Below are 22402 nucleotides of genomic sequence, written 5' to 3'. Positions count from 1 at the left end.
GGGGAGCAGCCTTGGATCCAATGGAACTCAACTGGACTCTGAAGGCAATACCCTCATCTCAGCTAGTCACGCATCAACGTTATAAGAGAGGAGTAATCTTAGGTGATGCTCTATGACAACGTAATGGGGTTTTCCAGCCAGAAAAAGAGAGAATATTCCAAAGATCAGCGCCTGGTTACAACAAGTTGGAGTCAAAGCCGGCAGAAGATGCTGCAGTTTCACAAAGAGCTGGTGGATGAGGATACAGTGACAGGCAGGGGATACCCCAGTGAGGAGCGGAAATTGCCCTCGGTATCACAGAGCCTGGATCGCTCACGTTTGCTGCAGGCACCATTAGAGGCCTCTACCTGCTAATACAATGCAACCATCCACAACAGTCACAACTTTCAAGTCAAGGCTGACCTAGACAAGCCAATGGTAAGGGATGCTAACTCAAAAAGTCCCTGTTTGTGTATTTTTTGATGTTCAAGAGATGAGGTGTGTCAGACATCAACACCAAAAGCAAAGCAAATCATGTCCATAAATGAAGTGAGAGGGTTGTTTTGAGTGTTTACCGCTATGAGTCCACATATAATTTGCAAAGGTCACTGAGAACTGTGCTAATCATTTACCTAGCTACTTTTGATTAAGAACATACTCTGCTGGTTAAATTGCACAGACACCCCCAAAATGAGTCAGAGTCAAGATCCCCAAAAATATGCATTACCAAAATTCTCATTGCATGTATTACATGAAACCCCTGCAAAAATATGTTCCCTTCTCCCGGAGTTATTTATTGGCAATGATATGTTTGAAAGGGCCATTTTTACTGGAAATAATGCTGGAATTCGATCTTAGGTGCTCATATAATACTATGTCGGAATAAGCAATTTTCATATGTAAATTGCAACTTAATATTCTTGCACAAAGTATCATGCATCTCTGTTGAAAAGCAATCGCTGTACAAAATACTTTTAGATTTTTTTTCATTTTTTTGTCTTACTGCTAAGAGGTACTGGAAAGACTTTAATTTGAAAGAGAAAGACAGGTAGTATTTGTTTGACTGACTGCTGTAGTTTTTATTGCAGTAGTCCCCCAAATAACCAGGTCCTCAGTGTCAAGTGTTGATGTTCCCTCCCCAAAAACAAGACAACTAGTCACTTGATCCCCAAGTGCTGACGCAAGAACCACGACTGACTTGGCGACAACCCTGCCAGCCTGCCTACTGCACCCGACCCTTGTGGAGCTACCGACTCGCCCTGTCGCTCTAATGACTCCAAGAAACCCAGAGGATTGCCAGTGTTTCAACAATTGCCAAGGAAACTCCCTTGGAGTAGAGGAACTACTCACCTGCGGCGGCAAGCACCAAAAGAAGCAATAGGAATACTAGGGGTATTCTAACCCTTGCAGCAGCCAAGGCTTGTTGTGTCCAGACCGGGCACCAATGCCGAGGCAAATTGACCTGCACGCAGAGGGACTTCAGGAACAGTGAGACCCACATCGTGAGTGGCCCTGCTGCCATGTGTGTCCCTCTTCAGCAAAAACCCAGACAAAGAGAGAGCCTCCGACCTCCAACACCTCAAAGTGCCTCTGCACCCATACCCCACAGCCAGAGTCCGAGGGCGGGGACGGTGTCAATGGGGACCCGAGATCCTCCAAGGCTAAGCCCACCATTGGGCTTCCCCAGACTCGACTCCCAGTGGCCCCTGCGGCCTCGTGGTGCAAGCCCCCTATATCGCGAGTGCCTCCGGTGAAAGAAACCAGATCCCTCAAGACACCTTTGCACCTGCCGCCCCAGTCCGTGAAGAAGAGGACCAAAGATGTCCCCACGTCCCAAGCATCGCAAGACCCGAGTCCACTTGTTGGTTCAGCCAGGCTGGACTTCCAGTCACCACCTGCAGCCTCTTTCTACAGGGCCCTCCTATCGCGAGTGACTCAAACACTGGATCCAAAGCCAAAAGACACCACTGCACCGAGCACCACAGCCCGAGAAGAAGTGGACCAACAGTGTCCCTACATGCCAGAGAACCTCAAGGGTCGAGCACCCCTGTGGGTTTCCCCGGACTGGCCCCCCAGTCCCAGCTTGTAGCCTCTTCCCTACCGGACTGTTCCACATTGAAGTGAATGGGACACCCAAAGCTGTAACACACCTCTGCACTGCGACGCCTCAGAGCCTCCAGAGGTAACCTGTTGGTGTGGCCTTGGACCTTGCCACATTGTCACCTTAAGCCCCAAAGAACAGTCCTGTAAATCGATGTTAAGTGCCCCAATGCAGTACATGTTTTCCCCCCCAAGACAACATTACTGCACCCAAAAACGAACTGTCAACTTTTGAAAACTGTAAAAATATATACCTCGAAAAGTACTTACCTGATTCCGATGATCTTGGTATCTAAATTAATATAAAAGTATTTGCCATTTTTATAAATTGGAGATTAATTTCTTTATTGAGTGTGTGTCTCGCTTACTTCCTTTGTGCGTGCAATACCCGCTTAGCACTACCTTCTGATATGCCTAACTGCTCGCCCACACTACCACAAAAGAGAGCATTTGGGGTGCGATTTGTGCCTCTGTAAGTCTTTTGGGACTTGCCTGGACTCTTTGCACAGTGTACCTCTTTTTGGTCCACTATATAAAGAGTCAGCTTCAACAACTACATTATGCTTTTAAGAGGAAACCCAGTGAAAACATTAAATAACATTTTGTACAAGGTATGAAATTTATCTCCAGTTCAGATATTCAGCCAAAACAAGACTTCTTCATCGCTACTACATATTTTGATCAATATAAATTCAATCTTCAGCATTCCAGAGAAAAACAAAAAACTTACAAGCACAGAAATCAATAGAAAAATTAGCAGCAATTGGGGGGGGGGGGTTGGAATTAATCCTGTTCACCTCCATGAATGCAGTTCCAGTTCAAGATGGATTTCCAACACCCACAGGACTCTCCCTTTGAAGATGATCCCTTACTCAATAGCTTACCAAAACAGAAAGAACTGGCAAAGCCAACTAGTCTGGCTCGCACATCTAGCTGTAAGCCAGACCAACTGACTAGGTCAAGTTAGTTAGCAGTGGCCTGGTGCCAGGATGAAAACATGCAACGAGGAGCACTGAACAGCAGCTGTCTGGCTGCAGAATGAAAAAGAAAGTGGCAGGGTCAATGAACAGCATCAGCAGTGGCCGCAGGATAAATAGGAGGCTCCGGGTGCTTTGAAAGTCAGCAATGGAAAGGGTAAGTCACAATACAACAGAAGTTGGAGACAGGTCAGCCGGGGTCCGAGATGCACAGCTGAAGGCTTGCAAAACTGTACCTTCTTTTGCCAATTGCACAACTGCAGGACAAAGTCCTTGAGGTCAGGATGTCCAGATTTGTTAAGGCACATACCACTGGATCGTCCTAAAGTCAGGCTCACATTCCAAGAATGAATGTGGCAAAAAAAAAAAAAAAAAAAAAAAAAAAAAAAAAAAAATGTATGATGGCTAAGGGTACTTTTCAGATATAAAATATTCCTTCATGCATTACGATGAAAGCACTCCATAGACACAGTATGATGCAACAAACAGCCAATAGCATGAGTTGGAAGCAAAATACTTCTCTAGGGGAAGCCAAAGTCCACTTTATGTATACTGTAAAGCACTGAAACATAGGTCGAGGACAAAGCGAGGACCTAGGATTAGGAAAGTCACCTTTTTGATGACTGGTTCATAGTCAAATGCTCACCCATTTCCAAAATACCTTACCTACTATTGTGCCATTAGCCACAAAACAATACCTGACTGGCAGTGAAATGGTGCATATGGCAGCTTACGGTGAACAACTGGGTGACACACATACTTAGACTCAAGACTTTCTTTTTTGATAAACAGCTTTGTGAGGCAGCTCCAAGTCTACTAAGTACCAGACTATCCAATGGTTGAAGTCACCATCAATATAGTTATATCCTTAACCCCTTTGAATTAAATTTCTGGTTTTGCAATTTACCTACCTATAGTATTATTTTCTCTGACTAGATCAATACGATTGGTAATTTGTAGACCTGACAGCCTTAGGGTGGTCACCCCCAACTTTTTGCCCGCCTCCCTCCACTTTCGGAAACTGTTTTTGCTGGTTTTAGGACTCTGCGCACTTTACCACTGTTAACCAGTGGTAAAGTGCATATGCTCTCTCCCTTAAAACATGGTGACATTGGCTCATACCCATTTGGCATATTTAATTTACTTGCAAGTCTCTAGTAAAGTGCACTGCATGTGCCCAGGCCCTGAAAATTAGACTAACATTAGGGCTACCCTCATACTGTTTGAATGGTAGGTTCTTATCAGAAAGGGGTAGCCAGGTCATATTTAGTATAGCCAGAATGGTAATATAACATCCTGCTGACTGGTGAGGTTGGATTTTGTATTACTATTTTAGAAATGCCACTTTTACAAAGTGAGCATTTCTCTGCACTTAAAATCCTTCTGTGCCTTACAGCCTGCCTCTAATCCACATCTGGGCTGGGCTGGTTGACAGCTCCCTTGTGCATTCCACCCAGACAGCCACAAACACAGGATGCTCAGTCACACCTGCACACATCTGCATAATGAATTGGCCTTCCTGGGCTGGAAGGGTGGAGGGTCTGACACTTACATTTCAAAGGACAGCAGCCTGCCCTCACACAATGGACTGCCAAACCCCCTACTGGGACCCTGGCAGACAGAGTTATACTGAAAGGGGACCTTGTGCACTTCAAAACCACTCTTTGAAGTCTCTCCCACTTCAAAGGCACTTTTAGGTATATAAACTGGGTTCCCGACCCTACCAACTTAAGACACTTCCTGGGACAGATACTCTGAACCAGATCCTGCAACCTGCCAAGAGAAGCTGCCGGCTGCCCAAAGGACTCACCTGGACAGCTTTGCTGTGAGAGACTGCTACCTTGCTGTTGCCCTGCTGCCTTACTGGCCTCTGGCTCTGCTGAGAAGTGCTCTCAAAGGGCTTGGATGGAGCTTGTTTCCTGAAGTCTCAGGGCCAAAAAGACTTCATCTCTGCAAAGGAACTCCTTGTGCGGTGAAAATCGACGCACAGCCTGCTGGAATCGCTGAACTGGAATGACGCGGCCCGGCTCCCCGAGTGGAGATTGACGCAACGCCAGCACTGCGACCAGAACTTCGGTGCACAGCCCACTGGATCGACCAATCGCCGAGCCGGAACGACGCAGCCAGATGTCCTGTAGGAGGAATCGACGCAGCGCCTGCCGTGCAACAGAAACCCGACGCATCACCCACAGGATCAACAAAGCACCTGTGACTTTGTCCTGCACACCCAGGATTTCCACGCATCATCCCTGGGCACCATAAGACCCCGCATAGCAAAGAGGATTCAAGCCTGCGCGCCAGAATTAGATGCAAAGTCCTTGCTGTGTGGAAAATAATCAACACATCGTGTGTGTGTGCCCAGAAACCGACGCACACCCTTCGTTTTCCTCACACACCCTCCTCTGCGGTCTCCATGCATGTAATTTTGACGCACAACAGGTACTTTGTTCTTGCAAGAGACACTTGTTGCTTTTTAAAGACTTAAGACTCTTATCATTACAAAAGTGATATTACACTTGGACTTACCAAATCTTGATCGTTTTGACCTTAATCCCGTCAGATAAATATCTTATATTTTTCTAAACTTGTATGGTGTATTTTTTGTGGTATTTTTACTGTGTTATTGCATGATTTATTGCACAAATACTTTACACATTGCCTTCCAAGTTAAGCTTGACTGTTCAATGCTAAGTTACCAGAGGGTGGGCACAAGATAATTTGGATTGTGTGTGACTTACCCTAACTAGGATTGTGGTCCCTACTTGGACAAGGGTGTATAGCTCTGCCAATGAGAGACCCTGTTTCTAACGGTAATCTTTATCCAATTCACATGCAGCAGCACGCAATACTTAAATGCAACCTCTAATTAAATTGACCAGAGTTTTCAAGTATTGGAAATATACTGTATTAAACTTTTCCTCTCCGCTCACCAGAAAGAGGCCTCTTGCTTTGCTGAAAATTGACAGTAAAGTTACTGTTGGCCAGCTGAGATCTGACTCCAGCATTGCACCAGACTGAGTGTATACACCTCTTCCCAGGCACTATTTCCTTATTATGAGAAGAAATAGCCCACACGAGGCACAGGGGTGACGTGGCAGGACATGGTTGAGCTGGGGGGCTCCCCGAACTTTACAAAAGGGACAAAGCACACTATTTGCCAACAAATTCAAAGTTTTAACTGAAAATCTATTGTAAAAGCAGTTTAGCTTTTTTCAGATGGTGTTGCTTGGGTCCTGAGACAGGAAAACTGGAGTTTTCAAAATGGCTCTACCATCTCTATATGAGATTTTGAGAGATGGCAAGCTGCCCCCTAAAAATGCAACTGCTCTTTTACAGAACAAGATGTCTATGGTGTGGTTGTGCCAGTTGTGATCCACTATCTCATCCTAGCCTACCAATCACCAGAGCCCACAGACAAATGGTCAATGAGGCACTACCGTAAGCTAGCTGACATTTCTGGCCTCTCCTTCTGCAACAGACTCATCTCATTAAAGCACCAATTGCTAGACTCTTCATGACAGTCATGAATATTTGGGAGATCAATATTTAAGGTGACTACCACGAGAAGACCCTTTTAATATAATTTTCAATAGTGAAGAGGTTCTTTAGCGGAGGTTTCCAGCAGTACAGTGGGTGGATCTGTGCTGGCGTAATATAGCTGTCTCAGAAGGAGTAAACTGAGCTAGAAAGAGATAGAAAAGACCCCATAATGGTGGTCATCATGATAGTCCTTTTTTCCTTCCTAAAGCATAAATTAGAAGGCTCTGAACATTTGTTCCGTATCCACAAAGGAACTAAGATTTTTCTGCTGATGAGTTGGCCACATCTAACAATGTTCCTTTGAAGGGAGATTCTCCTCTCCATCTCCCAGTATCTCCAGGTCAAATTTTCTTCTGCAGAGATCCGTTGTCAGGTTGACACTCTGTGGTTGAAGTGATTCTAGAAGATATAAACGGTCACATAGTGTCAATCTACTCTCTTACTTGATGAGTCCTCAGAGGAGAGGGCAGCTGGAAGGCCTCTTAAACTGAAAGACTCCTCCGTTTTAATTTTGAGGTTGTTGTTGGTTCTACACTTAGGCTTCTAGCAAGGAGAGGAGTAGACAGATTGCTGCCCTGCAGTATTATTAGTACATGTTACTGTCGTAAAGTCATGTCTTCCATGCAGAGACCCCTTTCATTTCAGTTTTAACACCTTATTGAACATGCAACAAGTAATGAACAGAGATTCCATCAACTGTGCATTTCTAACTTGTGCTTCTGTTCTGTAAATATCTCATGAAGTTACAATAAGCAAAACCATGCAAAGTCACATTCAGCCATCGATTAGTGATTGTTTAGTTTAGAGGTTATTCCAGGGATGTCAAACACTATGGGCCTGATTACGACCTTGACGTGTGAGGTACTATCCTGCCCGCCGTTTTACAAGCTCCATAGGATATAGTGGAACTTGTAATACGGCAGACAGGATATCTGCCATGTTAGTGACGGAGTATCCCATCCGCCAGGGTAATAATCAGGTACTATGACTGTTCCCTTCATAATTCTATCATTTTATTTAGTTTATTAATCACTTGCTTTAAGACTAATTTTAGTTTTAGGTTCTTAAACACATATAGGGGATGTTCCAGTTTAGCTGCAGCTTCTATTTTAATTGGCCTGCCTGCACTTTGGTCCACATTAAGCATGTCATTATCTTTCATGGAACTTGTGAAAGCGTAAATTAATCTAGACAGTGACGTTGCTATCACATAAGGTGAAACAAGTCTGCTTTAAGCTCCATTGATATCTGCCTTTCAAGGTCTGACAATGAATATTCAAAATAAACATGTAGTCACTTTGAAGTATTTTCATCATGTTGGTCCATGCTAGTTATGCCTTTTATTAAATGGGAAGTCACACAATTTAGGTTAAAGGTCAGCGCTATATAAACGCCATGAATTGACCACTAATAGAGAGTCTTTCCCCAGAGTGCAGATCAAGGTGGGTACAGCACCAGATTGTACCTTAACCGATGAAGGCTACAGCAGAACTCTTCAAACCATTCTGCCATCACTGACCGGTGCTAGAATTGCGTTCTTGCAATTCATTTGCTCTTGTGCTCGAAATAGCTGGCAAGCTATTCCAAACAGATAACACATCCTGTTGTCCCAGGTAAGTGCACCACCTCTGAAACTCAAGAAATAGGCGTATTATTTATTCATCTGCTAGAACTAGCATAGCACTTAGAGATAACATGGTGAAGAGTTAAGGGCTACAAAGTTATGGCCTTACAATTTTTCCTCTGTTTTCACTGTTTATTAAACGCTTAACTGCTTTTATTCTTATCTTCTGGGATGTTCCTAAACCATACTGTGTGCACTATATTCAGGATTTTCAACTGTGTAACTTTGTAAGAGGTTATCAGCCTTTTGTAATGCAAAAGGAAAAGTGCTGGTTGAAAACAAGTGCACATTGACAAACTTCTGAGAAGGGGTTTGTAAGAAGCTATCCACTACTTACTAGATATTGAATTATTTAGAATCCAAGCACACAAGCACTGAATATATTGTGGTCCTTGATGACCATTCTCTCTACCTTGTACAAAGGATAGAAGTTAATCTGCACAATAGGACACAGACACTACTATAACATGCACCGCTCAGAGTCTGAATGGGCTCACGCAGTGTACAGGCCCCAAAATACTAAGAAACTTCATGTTTAGATACTTACCACTATAGTCTTGTGCATCGTCTTCCTCGTTTGCTGCTCTCCTCGTGTCCAAGAGAAGCTTGATATTCACAATCACTGTCACCAGCAAAAACAAAACAGCTGCAGTCTATGGGAGAAAAATACCACAAAAGGATAACCAACAGTTAAAGATTGCAATGTGTTCCAGGTATCTGCACAGAACACCAGCAGAAAAACGTTCATATTTAAAAAAGGAGACGCTCAAGAGCTGGTGACGATACATGCTCTTTCAGTGGCTACTGAGTGGTATGGACACACACCACTTAAGCTTAATGAGGTGCAGTCACACTTCAATTAAACAACAGGTCAAGCAGAAGGTCAGCTGCTCATAGGGAAGTGAGAAAAACAGACCAGCAATGAAAATCAAGGAATCAAATACAGAGTAGCGAATGTAGTACAGGCACAGTTAGAATGCAGAGACATAGGCACACTAGAGAGGGTAAAACATTTGGGGAGTTTTGCAGGTGTTTTAAAAACACAGGCATGGAGGGGTGTTGAGAAGATTGAACATAAATGTGTTAGAGGCAAGCTGCATGTGGAACACAGGTGGTAGAAGAGACGTTGGATAAGGAGAACCTGAACAGTTTTTGAAGAAGCATCATGCACGTCTTGGAGGACAAGTAGGGTGCTATTTTCGGGAAGAAAATAGAGACTGTTGGATCAGACACATTGGGAGGACGAGAAGGGATACTGTGAAACAATTGTGATGTAGGGAAAACAAAGAGAAGGCCCTTAGAAAAATCATAAAAATGTTACTTGACCTGCAGGTTGTTCGACTTGAATAATCTACTCGACCTAACTGTAATGCGCTTGACGCAGAAACTGGTCTCAAATTGTGTAATCCTAGACAAATATTTTATTTCACAGTCACCTTTTTCTTCAATTATCACATATAAGAGCACCTTCAAATATGACAGTTCAGCTTGTCTGCTGAGCAAAAACTATTTTGTTTGATTTAACAGACTAAACTTTTGCTCCATATATAACAAACATCTAACCCACATAAGGTTGCACGTGACCCCTGACTTGCCTCTTACTTCACTTATAACTGTCATCAGGGCAGGGACAGAAAGGTGTCTCAGTTCATGTTTTAAAACTCTCACTTTTAATAAATATATTACTAAAGCATGATGTGGTAGCACACTGCCCTTCATAAATAGTACATTTCCATTGGAATTGCCACCAACCTTCCCACTGACATGCAACTTTATTGATAATTCTATATAGCACATAAAGAAGGTGTGGAAATCGTGATTCAACAAATATTTATTTGAACTTCACCGAGGAAAGTGTTTGAATTGATTTAGATTTTATTAAAATCTTTTTCTTCCATCAACACCTCAAAATGTTAAAATAGTGCTTTCCTGGGGGAGGTGGCCAGGGAGAGCACAAGGCACGACGCAGCTCCCCTGAGCTCTGCATGGGAACCCTCTCCCAACCCCCTCTACCCCCGGCTCAGTGAATCCCCGAGTGGAATGCCACTAATGGAGGCCATCGGGTGCCTGATGTAGAGGGGCAGTGCTGGTGGGCCCCTTGGGGGCTATTATAACATTCTTTCTGGGGGACTCGCCCCCTTGAGCGGCGATCGTAGCAGCCATCTTGGGTCCGTGCTGCGGCGACCTGCCCCATGCAAAGAGGCCCCAAGCCCCAGGAGCATGCTTAACTGGGCATTATTGGGACACCGCAAACTGAATTCACCTCAGTGAGTAACTGACGCGGTCCCTGGGCTGCCGCAGGCATGTGCTGAGTGGTGAAGCGGCCATCCTTGCAGCCCCCCGGAGAGGAAAAGCCTTAATGCAGTCCCCTGTGCATAGCAAGCGCTGCATGCGCCAAATCCATCGGGCATGAACGACATGGTCAGTGGCTACAGTGGAGCTTGCAGCACAGTGACACTGGAGGGCCAACGATGCACTGGCCCTAAAGCGCTTCCCACCTGACCCACAGAGCCTTTGAAGCGAGCCCACGCTATGAACGGGCCCGATTCTGTGATTCCTGCAGCCCTGGGCTGGGGTCCATGCAGAGAACATTCTACATGATTACTGCCACCTGGTACTGCTTGGTACAGAGAGGTGCCAAGAGAACCAGGTTGTTAGGCAGAAGGGCCCCACTCCTCACAGGTAAAGGGGGGGCACAAGGACAGTGTGGGGTTGCAGCTGTTGGTGGCTACATCTGGGCTCTAACTGCTGAGGAGGAGACGCAGCCTTGGGGGAGTAACAGAGGAGGGCCCCACATGCCCACCTCCCTATGCTGTGAACCCTGTAACAGACTGGCTTATTCTGCCCAATACACCAACCCTGCTACCTGGCCCACTAGAAGAGTTGATTCCTTGCCGGTTGTGCAGTCAAGCAAGTAGTGGAGTGGTCCTGAGAAGTTGTGCATCATCACAGGGTGCAGGTAGACAATGAAACTGACGGCGTGGCAGACCCCTGAAGCCCTCGCTCAACAATACCCACCCCCTCGGATCATGAGGGGGGAACAGAACCAAGACCCTTTGATCCACCTCCATTAAAGACATGCTCCAGAGATCACTGCAAACTCCTCCTTCTCAACGGGAGGGGGGAACCTCACCATAAACCCTAGGCTTAGAGGAAAGCCTCGACTCTTGGGCCCCTGCAGCAAAGGAAGATATCCAGCTCCTGCTGGTCAGGTTTTGCAAGGACTTCACCAGGGCCATCACTGACCTTGACCAATTGCTGCGCCAGATTCCCACCTGACCAGTGTGAATATACGGTCGCTGATCACACAATGGACAATACTGACAATATGACACACAGAGAAGCTATAAAGAAACCAAGATAAGATTGATTACCTCGAAAATCACTCAAGGTGAAACAATGTGCACATCAGGGGAATTGCCACAACCGTCTCTCAGGAGATATTGGGGCTCACATCCAGGCCATATGGCCACCCGTAAACACCAGGCGAATTGTAGATTGTTTCCGGTCGTTTATTGATTCACCTACTTTGAATGACAGAGTAAATGGGGAGGGATTGGTTCCTTAGGAGCCTGCCCATCACCTAACTGGACTACTGGTGTTCATCCACATGTCCTTTGCACTCATATGTTGGGGGTTGCCTGCCGGTCTAGCGCTCTGCTGGGACCAGGCGAGGTGACCCAATTGTTACTTTATACTCCCATGTTTTGTTTCTTGTTGTTTAATGTTTTTTCTTACACATCGATACACAAATTTGGCACACCTCAGGGTGACAAGAGGTAGGCACACACCATCCCCTCTACCTTCCAAGAGGATTGGGACCATCCACACATCTAGCCATGACAACCTTACACATCATTACCCTTAAAGCCCAGAGCCTGAATACCCCACAAACGCAGAGCGTGGACAAATTGGTTAAGACAGAATTCAGTAGATGTAGCACTACTATTAGAGACACACCTGCTCAGAGCAGACACTAAGCGCCTCATACATACGGCAACATTCAAGAGGGTGGACTAACTCCGAAAATACGAACTTGAAATCCAGCTACAACAAGCTGAGTCCAGACATAAAACAGGAGGTTCACATAAGACTTTGAGAGATTGTCGCCTCTGAACACTAATTAATGAAGGAGGCGGCCAAGAAGCGGGCCATACCTCTTGGGCCATACCTCTTATGATCAGGAGACAAGGCCGATCAGCTACTGGCCCACACAATATAACTGCATGCCACACAATCATATTCAAGGATTCCAGGATGGGGACGGTAGAAAACATCAGGGGATGGTTGATGCTATCTCTGTCTTCCATGACTACTACTCTGCTCTTTACCGAGGCCAAAACGTCGACAGGCCCTATCAAGATGGCTACCTCAGATACTAGAATGCCCCACATAGGGAGAAGTTAGGCCAGCTATAAGACAATATTAGCCCAGAAGAGGCCAGATCGGCAATGAGTAATCTCCCTTCTTGCAGGGCTTCTGGCCCAATGGGTTTCCAGCCACTTTGTATAAAGCCTACGCTTCCCTGATAGTGGAACCCTTGGCGAAGGTGTTCAACTATTTCTCAACATCGGAAATAGTTTCCAACACAATGTTAGAGTCCCATTTTACGTTGATCTTGAAGCCCAATAAATCCACAACATGCTGTTCTTCCTACGGACCAACTGCACTCCAGAATTGCAACGTGAAACCCTTCACGTCGATACTTGTGGCCAAACTCCTCCATGTTTGGCCGGCACTTACAGCACCCCAATAATAAGGCTTTATTCTTAACAGACATGCCAACGACAATACCCGTTTAGCTGTTGTGTTCATGTAGGTTGAGGAGCAGTGCCATCAACCGGTGGCTCTTCTCTCTATCTCAATGCCAGGAAGGCTTTCGACAAGGTGTATTGGGCATACCAGTCAAAGGTCTTGGACAAAACCCATCTTGGCCCCAAGATGAAAACCTTCATACAAGCCAATATTAAAAAGCCAGCCAACAAGCTGAAGAGCAATGCCTCCTTTTCGCCTACTATAACCTTCTCCAGAGGGACATGCCAGGGATACCCTCAGACCCCCCCTGATTTTTGCCTTATCAATGGAGTCCCTAGTAGCAAAATACCAGCGCAGTCCTGCGATTCACAGTATGTTGATCAATGGCAGAGAGCATAAATTAGCTCTCTTTGCTTATGATATATTATGCTTTGTCACTGAACCAGATTCTTCCATCCCTGCTCTGATAATGGAACTCAACCTAATTACACAAGCATCCGGATTCAAAATTAACTTTTCAAAATTTTGGGGTATGGGACCCACAGGATAACCTCCGGGGCCCATCCAGAGGCAGTGTTGCTAATGGGCGATTTCAGTGATTATGTATCTTGGGGTACAGCTACTGTGACATATGAACGGCTTGTAAGAAAGCAATATCCCCCCTCTGCTCAGCCCTCTTTTCAAGGAACTATACAGGAGGGGCAAGCTGAAGATCTCCTGGGTGGGCCTGCTCAACTGCCTTAAAATTAATTTTATGCCAAGACTGCTCAATGTCCTCCAGACCCTCCCCCATACCATCCCTAAACCGATGCAAACATAGATATGCAATAAAATGATTCGTTTTTTCTGGGGAGGTGAGTCACCACGGGTGGCATGGGTGACTCTTCTGGCCCACCATAGCAGAAGGCAGATTTGGATTCCAGGGTGTTGCCACTTACAACCTGGCAGCTTAATTTCTCACTAGACTGAAACCATGACCCCGAAAGCAAACCGTGGGTACAGACTGAACGTGCATTTTCCTTGGCCCTCCTGGATGATCTCCTGTGGCTCCCTATGTCAGTTTAGGCTCAGGGACCCCTACTTCTCCCACACTCTTCACTTATTGGTGAGAACTTACCCCTCTAAGTTCACAATCCAGATTTTCCCCCAGAACGGTCCACCCCAGTTCCTTTTGCTGGGATCACAGTAGATCACGCAACCTGAGAGACCTGAAAACCAATGGGGACCTGGTCATGAAATACACCTTGACTAGGTGGGATGCTTATAAGATTGGGCAAGCAGTACACTGGGCTCGACGTTTACTCTTGGCCATATAAAGTGAAGAAACACCCATAGAATCCTTATACTTCTACCCAACTAATGTAAGGCAGAGAGGCATAACATTTGTAAATCATTACATACTCAATGTAACCCTGCCAAAGGAACATGCCTTCGTAAAGCAATGGGAAAGGAAATTGACCACAGATATCACAAACTAAACTTGGGGAGCGATATGGCAGAGGGTTTTTAAGTCCTCCATTTGTCTCCAATACAAAAAGAACTCTTACAAACTTGTCACACGCTGGAACTTGATACCAGTGCGCTTGCACAGAACGTGTGGGAGCTCTGAGTTAGGCTCGAAGGGACGCAGGGAATGGGGTACTTTCTTAAACCAATGGTGCACATGACAGAGTATGCAAACATTTTGGGACGAGGTCCTACTTACGGTACAGTCCATCACCAGCATTTCACTGCCCATGACCCACTCTTCGTACTCCTGGGCGACCCAGGAGCACATAGGCTCCGTCCCACGTGGACTCCGCAAAGGCATCTTCTTTCCTACCGCCCTTTTAGCAGCACAAGTGTGCATAACGCAGATGTGGAAGCAGCCCCAAGTACCCTCACTACCTATGTGGTGGCGGAAGGTAAAGAATCTCCAATTCATGGAAAAGCTCACTGACATCATTAGGGGCAGGGTGGCCAAATTTGACACAACATGGCGTCCATTTACTACTTTGTATGCCAACACATAGAATTGGGGGATTACACCTAACGATGCCCAAAACATGGAGGGTCTGGAAACTATGGGTGATGTCCCTCTCAGACACAGAGGATGACCCACATCAGGAAGTGTTATTAGCTAAAGTAAACTCTTAAGGGTGGCAAAAGAAAATAGCAGTGGGACTCAAGGTTTCCCACTGTGACAGAAGGGAATATAGAAGAAAATGAAGAGGGGGAAAAAGAAAGGAGAGGTAGAGAGAGGTGGAGAGAAAAACTCTGTTCAACCGAAGGCAGATCACAGTTCAGCAGTTCTTCTTTTGGTTGTATTCCCTCCACACTCACTCTATGTCCTAAATATAGCATCTCTGAACATCCTAATTTACACTTTCTAATATTTATAGTCAGGCCATCCTCTCAGACCTTTCCTGTTACTAGCCTCACCCTCATGTTGTGATCTGGTGCTTCTAAACACCCATATATAATCCTTACAACAGAGTACACCAAGTATGGATCTTAGCATGGAGACGTGGCTTTTTGGAATACTGATATTGCAGAAACTAACACGAAGGGCATATGCTTGAAGTTGTATGCTCCCATGGTTATAATGAATGCTGACAGGTTTTGTGAGTCAAGTGAAATTGCACTTGATAGTATGTTGAAGCCAAGTCTAAGATCCAAAAGACTGTGGCTCCAGCTAATGTAGGTAACATCTGAGATGTTGGGTAAGGGAAAAACTATCAACAATTCCCTCTTTACTGAGAGGCTTCAAATCAACGTACAATTGTATTCTATCATCAGATTTATTTGCCACCACAATAGGTGCCATCTACTCCATGGCTACACAGCTTCTACAATTCTTGTACGACAGCACTTGGCAAAGGTATATGCAACCTCCCGACTCTTAAAGCTGCAGGAAAAACTCCTTCTTTAAATTTTATCTTGTACAAATATGTTTTGAGGTAACCAAGATTCTTACTAGATAATTCTGGGAACTCTTTCAAAACTCACATTTTCCTGACTAGCTTGAGCTTGAATTTGAGGCCATTTGTTAGAAGCCAAACACACTGCTAAATATTTTTTCACTGGCCAACTCAGGATGTTGTCCCCTTTTGCAGACGCATTTTTTAAATCTCACACCTATTCTCATATTCATTTTTTCCCTGAAAATATGCTTTTATTTTAATGGGTTGTCTGCCATATCTCCTAGGTTGTTTGTCCATCCTATGGAGTTTCACACTTTCATCAAACAATTTTCTATAAAAACTAAATTTCTGACGCTATCATTAATCTAGAGCATGAATCAAACACGGCTTCAACTTCTATATCCTATTTTTATCATGTTTTTCGGATTAACTGTATCTGGGTCACTCATTTGTAAAACTATTTCACCACATATTTCCTTGACATTATGGTGTATTTTTCTTCATAGGCTTGTGACTTCCACAACACACCATATAATGTTCCATCTTACATTTGTTCTATATAGCTTTCACTGCGGGATACTTTTGAAATGGTTATGTGCCCTACCTGGTCACACCGATAACACTGTCCCATAAAACTATATTCATTTACTTAGCATGTTTCCTTCATTTTGTCAATGACACTTACGACTTCTTTCTTATCCATACCTTTACTCCCCGTTTCCTTTCTTATTGCTTTTGCACATATTAGCATATTTTAACTTGTTTAGCAACTATTAAGTCTTCACCTAGGGTCATCTTTTAACCATACCTCCTCAGGTTATTCTACTTCTATTGCAAGGAAGTTTAATTGATCTCAATCATTATTCACTGATCGAAATGTACATGGTGCTATTCGTTTTCTCAATTCATTCTCTCCTCCTTTTGTGACCTTTTACCAAAGTGATATTGTTCTAATATTGTACTAATTTGTGGTAGAACATGTTCATCCAATTGTTTTGTACACATCTCAAAAGCATTTAGGTCATCGGAATCTTTCCCACTTAAATCAGATAGGTGTTCTAAGACTTCTTGCCCCTCTGCTCCCGAACACTGCCACTTTTCTTTTCGACCCTAAATTTGGTCTACCCACAGCCGCATAGTTGTTAAAACACATTTTTCAATTTACACCACCTCATTGGATGTTCACCTGGACTGGATATAGAGAATTGAATGTCCCTTCTCTAGTTATCAGAACAATTGAACAAAATAGTATACAGGTACACTTCTATAGCTTTGCTTGTTAATTTCCCTCGCTTATACTTTGAGATTTTTTTTTTTATATAATAGGCAGTGTGTGGATCACTGTAGATGTAGCAACCCACTCTGCATGTAGATCACTGTTTAAGTAATATTTTCCTTTTTATACACAGATGGCGCTAGATCTCAGGCAAACTGAGAGAATCCTCTCATATCTTACAGCTCATGACAATCCCTCACGTGCAGTGTCCCAGTGACTTCAGATTCTCTGCTGTAAAAACTATCCCAGGTACTCTGTAAGGGTTTGAATTTTGAGCCCAATGAGCTTCTTAAGCCGTATCTGTCCTAGCAGGAATAAACATTGTCACTCGCGGTTCAGATGGGATCTGCGGGTCATCATTCACCTCACTGTGCACAAGCTGGCTCCTGTTCTTTTTGTTCTGGCGTGCTGTATTGCACCACAAAACAGATTTTACCGAGATTGTGCTGTAGTCAGTCTGAACAAGCATGACCGTGTAGTTGTGCGTTTGTCACTAATTTAGACATGGTGGTGGTGGGGATTCATTAAAAAACAAATAATAATAATACTTTTTTTTTCTTTAAATCAACTCCTTGGAGATTGCAAATTCCTCTCGGTCAACAAGCATCAGTAATTCATCACTATAATCCACTCCTCTAACAGTTACCTCACCAATTCATCAATTTACCTAACACCTTTTTATCAGTCATGAGTGGTCCACTGTGATATCTGAATGTAGCGGAGAAGTATGTCACTTCAGTGTGACAGTTTCTTATTTCTGCCTTTGTGTAGAGTGTACTACTCTTGATTCCAGCATGACGGGGTATCAAAAGTAATAAATCAACCTCTGTGCCAGTGTGAGATGGCATCAGAATACACAGGAATGCAAGTAGTAGGAAATACCTTTTACTGGAGACTTCCCCACCACAGCTCAGAAAAGCAACCACTGTCATTTGAATTCAATCCCCTCATAATCCTCCACCATCTATAATCTTATCAGAGGATGATTTTAAGTATGACAAAGGAAAATGGTTAAAAGAAACATACCACAGGTCAGTAAGCATTTAAGATATTTACATAGTCTGTTGGAACAGTATTCAACCATCATTCCACACTTGCTTGGCGAAACTTGAATTACATGCGAATTGCTCTAAAAAGGGAAGCCAATCATCTAGCATGAATGATGCCCGATATCATTTGACAAAGATGTTACTAATGCACTAATATTACAAACTGTTGACATTCCAAAGGGCAGACTTGGTTTATACTGGACATCAGCAAGCATGGCTAGGTAGTACTGCTGATGCAAATGCAAAAAAAGTGGCTATTGAATATGCTTCCAGGCTCTACAGTATTCTGAAACTCGTTAATCCAATGTTTTAAAAAAAAGATGGGTATGTTGCAGTACTCTGAGCATTTTATATTCCTTACCACATGTAAACTGACAATTACTCATTACACAGTGGTTCTGCTTCTGTGTCTCCAACAACTCTACAATGAATCAGTAAACCCTGACAAAGACTTACATCAACAACGATATACCTTATTGAGCAGAAGAACATGTATTCATTTCAGTAGGTTACTGCCACAAAGCTGGATAGCAGGGTCTAGAATTTCTCAGAGTATATCTGCTCTCCTTCACATCTAGGAAGAGTCCGAGGTTCACCAGCTCTACATTTCCAAAATGCATGCATGTCAGAAACAATGCTACAACAGACTGACAACTGCATGATTAAAACCTGTGCTAAACAGCATAGCTGAAGATTGCTAGATCAGTGGTTCTTAACATTGACTACAGTAAACCCCAATAGAATCACTATTGGGAGCAAGGGAACCTGGCCAAAGCAATTTCTACAATTTGAACTTGAAAAAAATAAGAAAAAGGTACAAAAATGAGCATACATCAAAGCAACACATATTACGAAACATGGTCAGTTGCAAAATAAAACACAAAAATCAAAAGTTTAACCAGAAGGTTGTTTGGGCTTTGCAAAATTTGGTTTTATTCCTAAGAGACAAAATGATAGGCTAGAATTTTCAACTACTCAAATGAACATATACTTTATTTGTTGGTTAATGTTATTTAATTTTCTAAACATCAGGGGGAAAGGCGCAGTGGACCACCAGGTGCTCATGGACTAATTGATCTAGCAATTAACAGCCATGTTTTGAGGCTTCCCTGGATGAACATGGAAGCTTTGGAGGAGTTGCACGAGATGGACCGGTTGACAATCAGGTGTTTACTGCAGCAGGTGGATCATCGTTCCTGCCTCGTGCTGCTCGATTGTACCCCTTCCTGGCACACAGCTCCCCCTGTATCTGCGTTGCTCCGAACCTACACTGCAACAGCATCATGCGGCGGAGGACGCAGGGCAGGCCAAGCGCGTAGCACATACTGCCTGCCGAGCCGCTCACCGCTAGCAAGCTCAAAGGTGTGCACACATCTGCACTAGCCTAAACCCAGCAGTTATGCTTTACGGCAAGTGCATGTGCAATAACAGCACCCTCAGCCTGGTGCTGCATGCACTGTGAAGTAAGCATAGCAAGGCCTCAGACGTACACCTGCTGTGATGTGAGCTTCTGTCTATGGGGTCTGCTGTAGAGGACTCCATTGCTGTATTTGAACAGCAAGTACTGCTTTTAGGTTATCTTTATGAAAGCAGGACACTATGTTTGTAGTCGTGGGTTTTCCTTATTCTTGACTGTGGTCGGAGCTTGAAATAGAAGTATATTATGTCTATGCGTGAGTGCATGTATATATTTCACTATATATTTAGATGTGTAGGTGTGTCTATACTAACCACTTCTGAGGGCTAGTGTTTTCCGTGAACTACTCGTTCTGGAATTTAGTCATTATACATTGTATATATTACTTTTTAGTTGCTAGAAGAAAACAAAAACAAACAAAAATAATAATAGCTTTCCCCCCTTCAACCTCTGCCCATCCCTCCAAACCTCCACAGACAAATTCCAAACCCTTCTGACTACTATTGGTCACCCAACATTCTTTCAAAACTCTTCCCTCCGTTACCCAGTTCATTCATCACTCTGAATAATATTGCACATCTTCCCTTTCCTAATCCACTTCAATTAATCTAGCCCTTTCAAAATACTACAGTAAATACAATATATCTCTAAAGTTCAAACTTAAAAACTTACCACAGCTAACATACAAGGAAAAAAAGAAAGCATGTTACTAAATCTATTATCTATTTAATTCTAAGCATGGGTTCCGCATACGCGTACTACGCAATGCAACACGTTCCAACACCTCCTCAGGACTAGTAAGCACTACATAAACACAATTTACAATTACAATCTTTTAACATGGGTTTGCATGAGGCAAGTAGTAAGGGGTTGCCCCAAGAGGAAGAGAAGCATGGTTACAAAGTTAGATATGGCCGGACAATGTGTGCTAGTGCTATGGACGCTTAAAGAGTAGAAAATGTCTGGATGACCCAGAACCCTAAGCATGGTCATTATTACGAAATAATCAAAGCTATTGTATTGTCCTTAGGGTTAAGAGTGTAGCTCAAGACATAGAGGGATCATGCATTTCCACATAAGCAACATTATTACCACATCCTATTGGTGGTCACATTTGGGCAATGAAACGGTGCACTGCACATAAGTTTTGTGCGGCTTGTACAGTCTTTAGATAAAGCAATGCTCTTAGGCAGGGATAATAGGAGGGGAAAATGAATAAAAAGCAGTCAGTCTAGGATTGGTTGCTTAGCAGTTACAAGAGAGAAGATAAAAAACATAAGTGCTCACTTTGTAGCATCTATAAATGACCAAACTAAGAGAAACGCTCATTGCCCGATTCTTAGTTGGCAAGCAGCGCTCTATTTTAAAAATAAATAAATGAATTTAAAAAAAAAGACAGACATGAAAGTAAACCATCCAATGCAAACCACGTGTCTATTTTGGAAAAATGCAAAAGCTACAATGCATATTTATTCACTTTCAATTAAAAAAAAAATACACATTGACTGCACAGCAACTGTGAACCTGGGGAAGCCAGACAAATCCCTCCCGAGGTGCAAATGCAAGAAAGCAATGCAATTGTTCTTCAGTACAAAGCAGTATGTTCTATTATACCATATTATAGTCGAACATACAATTGCTAGTCCAATTTGCCTGCCAATCACCCCTTTGTGTGTGCAATTCAAAACAACTGTGGTACGGAGAACCAAAGGCACCCAAAGTCTACAATCAGTAAAATAATCCAACACCATAATTATGCACACCCTCATACGCCCAAACCTCCCACAATACTCAGCAGCTCGCCATCATTCTGAATATTGATAAGCACACTTGGTTCAAGATACCTCGGTGCGTTAGATCAACAGACCATCGATGTCATCTGGAAACAACAGTATCATTGAAGGGGACAACAGTGTCGTCTTTTGATTCAGCCCCTGTGAGTACTTTATCTCTTTCTCTCTATTAAGGGAATGTGCAAAAAAAACTCCAGAAAACCTGGAAACGCTGTACCCTTTAAGGAATAAAAAACGCTCTACTAAAGCGATGGAATCTGAGCAATTGACAAGCACGCACATTTCAATAACAATCTATTTTTGTAAATAGCCAATCACACAGCACTAAGGGCCATATGTACCAACGCATTTTCCCATAGACACAGAATGGGTAAAACCCTTTGATACATCTGGCCCTAAGTGTTGTAAAGAACATATGGTTTATATGTCTGATTTGATAATGCTAAATTAAATGATCTCAAAGAATAGAAGGCCGAATTAATGTTCTTCGGGCCACTGCTGATGCTAGCAGAGGCCATTTAACTTGCCTACTCTATATAATGTATGTTGGATAAATTACAAGGTATTTTACTTTTCCCTTATGAAGTCATAGACACTGCAGGTGACTTGCAACATACTTATCACACCGGTATGAGGTATGTTTTTCCTTGCAATACATCACACACTCATGCTTCCCCAACCCCCCATAAATCCTTGGTCTCTAGTTCTTTCTTCTGAAAGGGACAATTTCGGTTGCAGGTACGAAGAATAACGCTGCACTGTGAAACTAAAAAAAATGTAACATGGCGCTTGCAGTTGGTTTCTGTATTAAGTCTTAAGCTGTTTAATATGTCACTGAGAAAATCTATACTTCAGAATGTGCGATAGTATCCAGATAGATTCCCATTTCCGAGGAGTAACTGCAGCAGTGTGGTGCAGAATATTGTGGACTAAATATGATACCACAAATACATTGTGCCTAAATATGGTTTACAAAAAAATACTTTTCC

General features: G+C 43.4%; 1 protein-coding gene across 1 annotated transcript in view; it reads right to left on the bottom strand.

The window, feature by feature from the left end:
* The window catches only part of POMGNT1 (protein O-linked mannose N-acetylglucosaminyltransferase 1 (beta 1,2-)), a 217391-nt gene that overhangs the window by 182410 nt on the left and 12579 nt on the right, over nucleotides 1-22402 (bottom strand). The window contains exon 2 of the mRNA XM_069232761.1: nucleotides 8768-8873. Within this exon, the coding sequence (XP_069088862.1) occupies nucleotides 8768-8873 (106 nt within the window). The remainder of the gene's footprint in view (nucleotides 1-8767; nucleotides 8874-22402) is intronic.

Source organism: Pleurodeles waltl, chromosome 4_2, assembly GCF_031143425.1.
Source record: "Pleurodeles waltl isolate 20211129_DDA chromosome 4_2, aPleWal1.hap1.20221129, whole genome shotgun sequence".
In the NCBI taxonomy this organism is placed as follows: domain Eukaryota; kingdom Metazoa; phylum Chordata; class Amphibia; order Caudata; family Salamandridae; genus Pleurodeles; species Pleurodeles waltl.
This window is presented reverse-complemented; position numbering and strand designations above follow the sequence as displayed.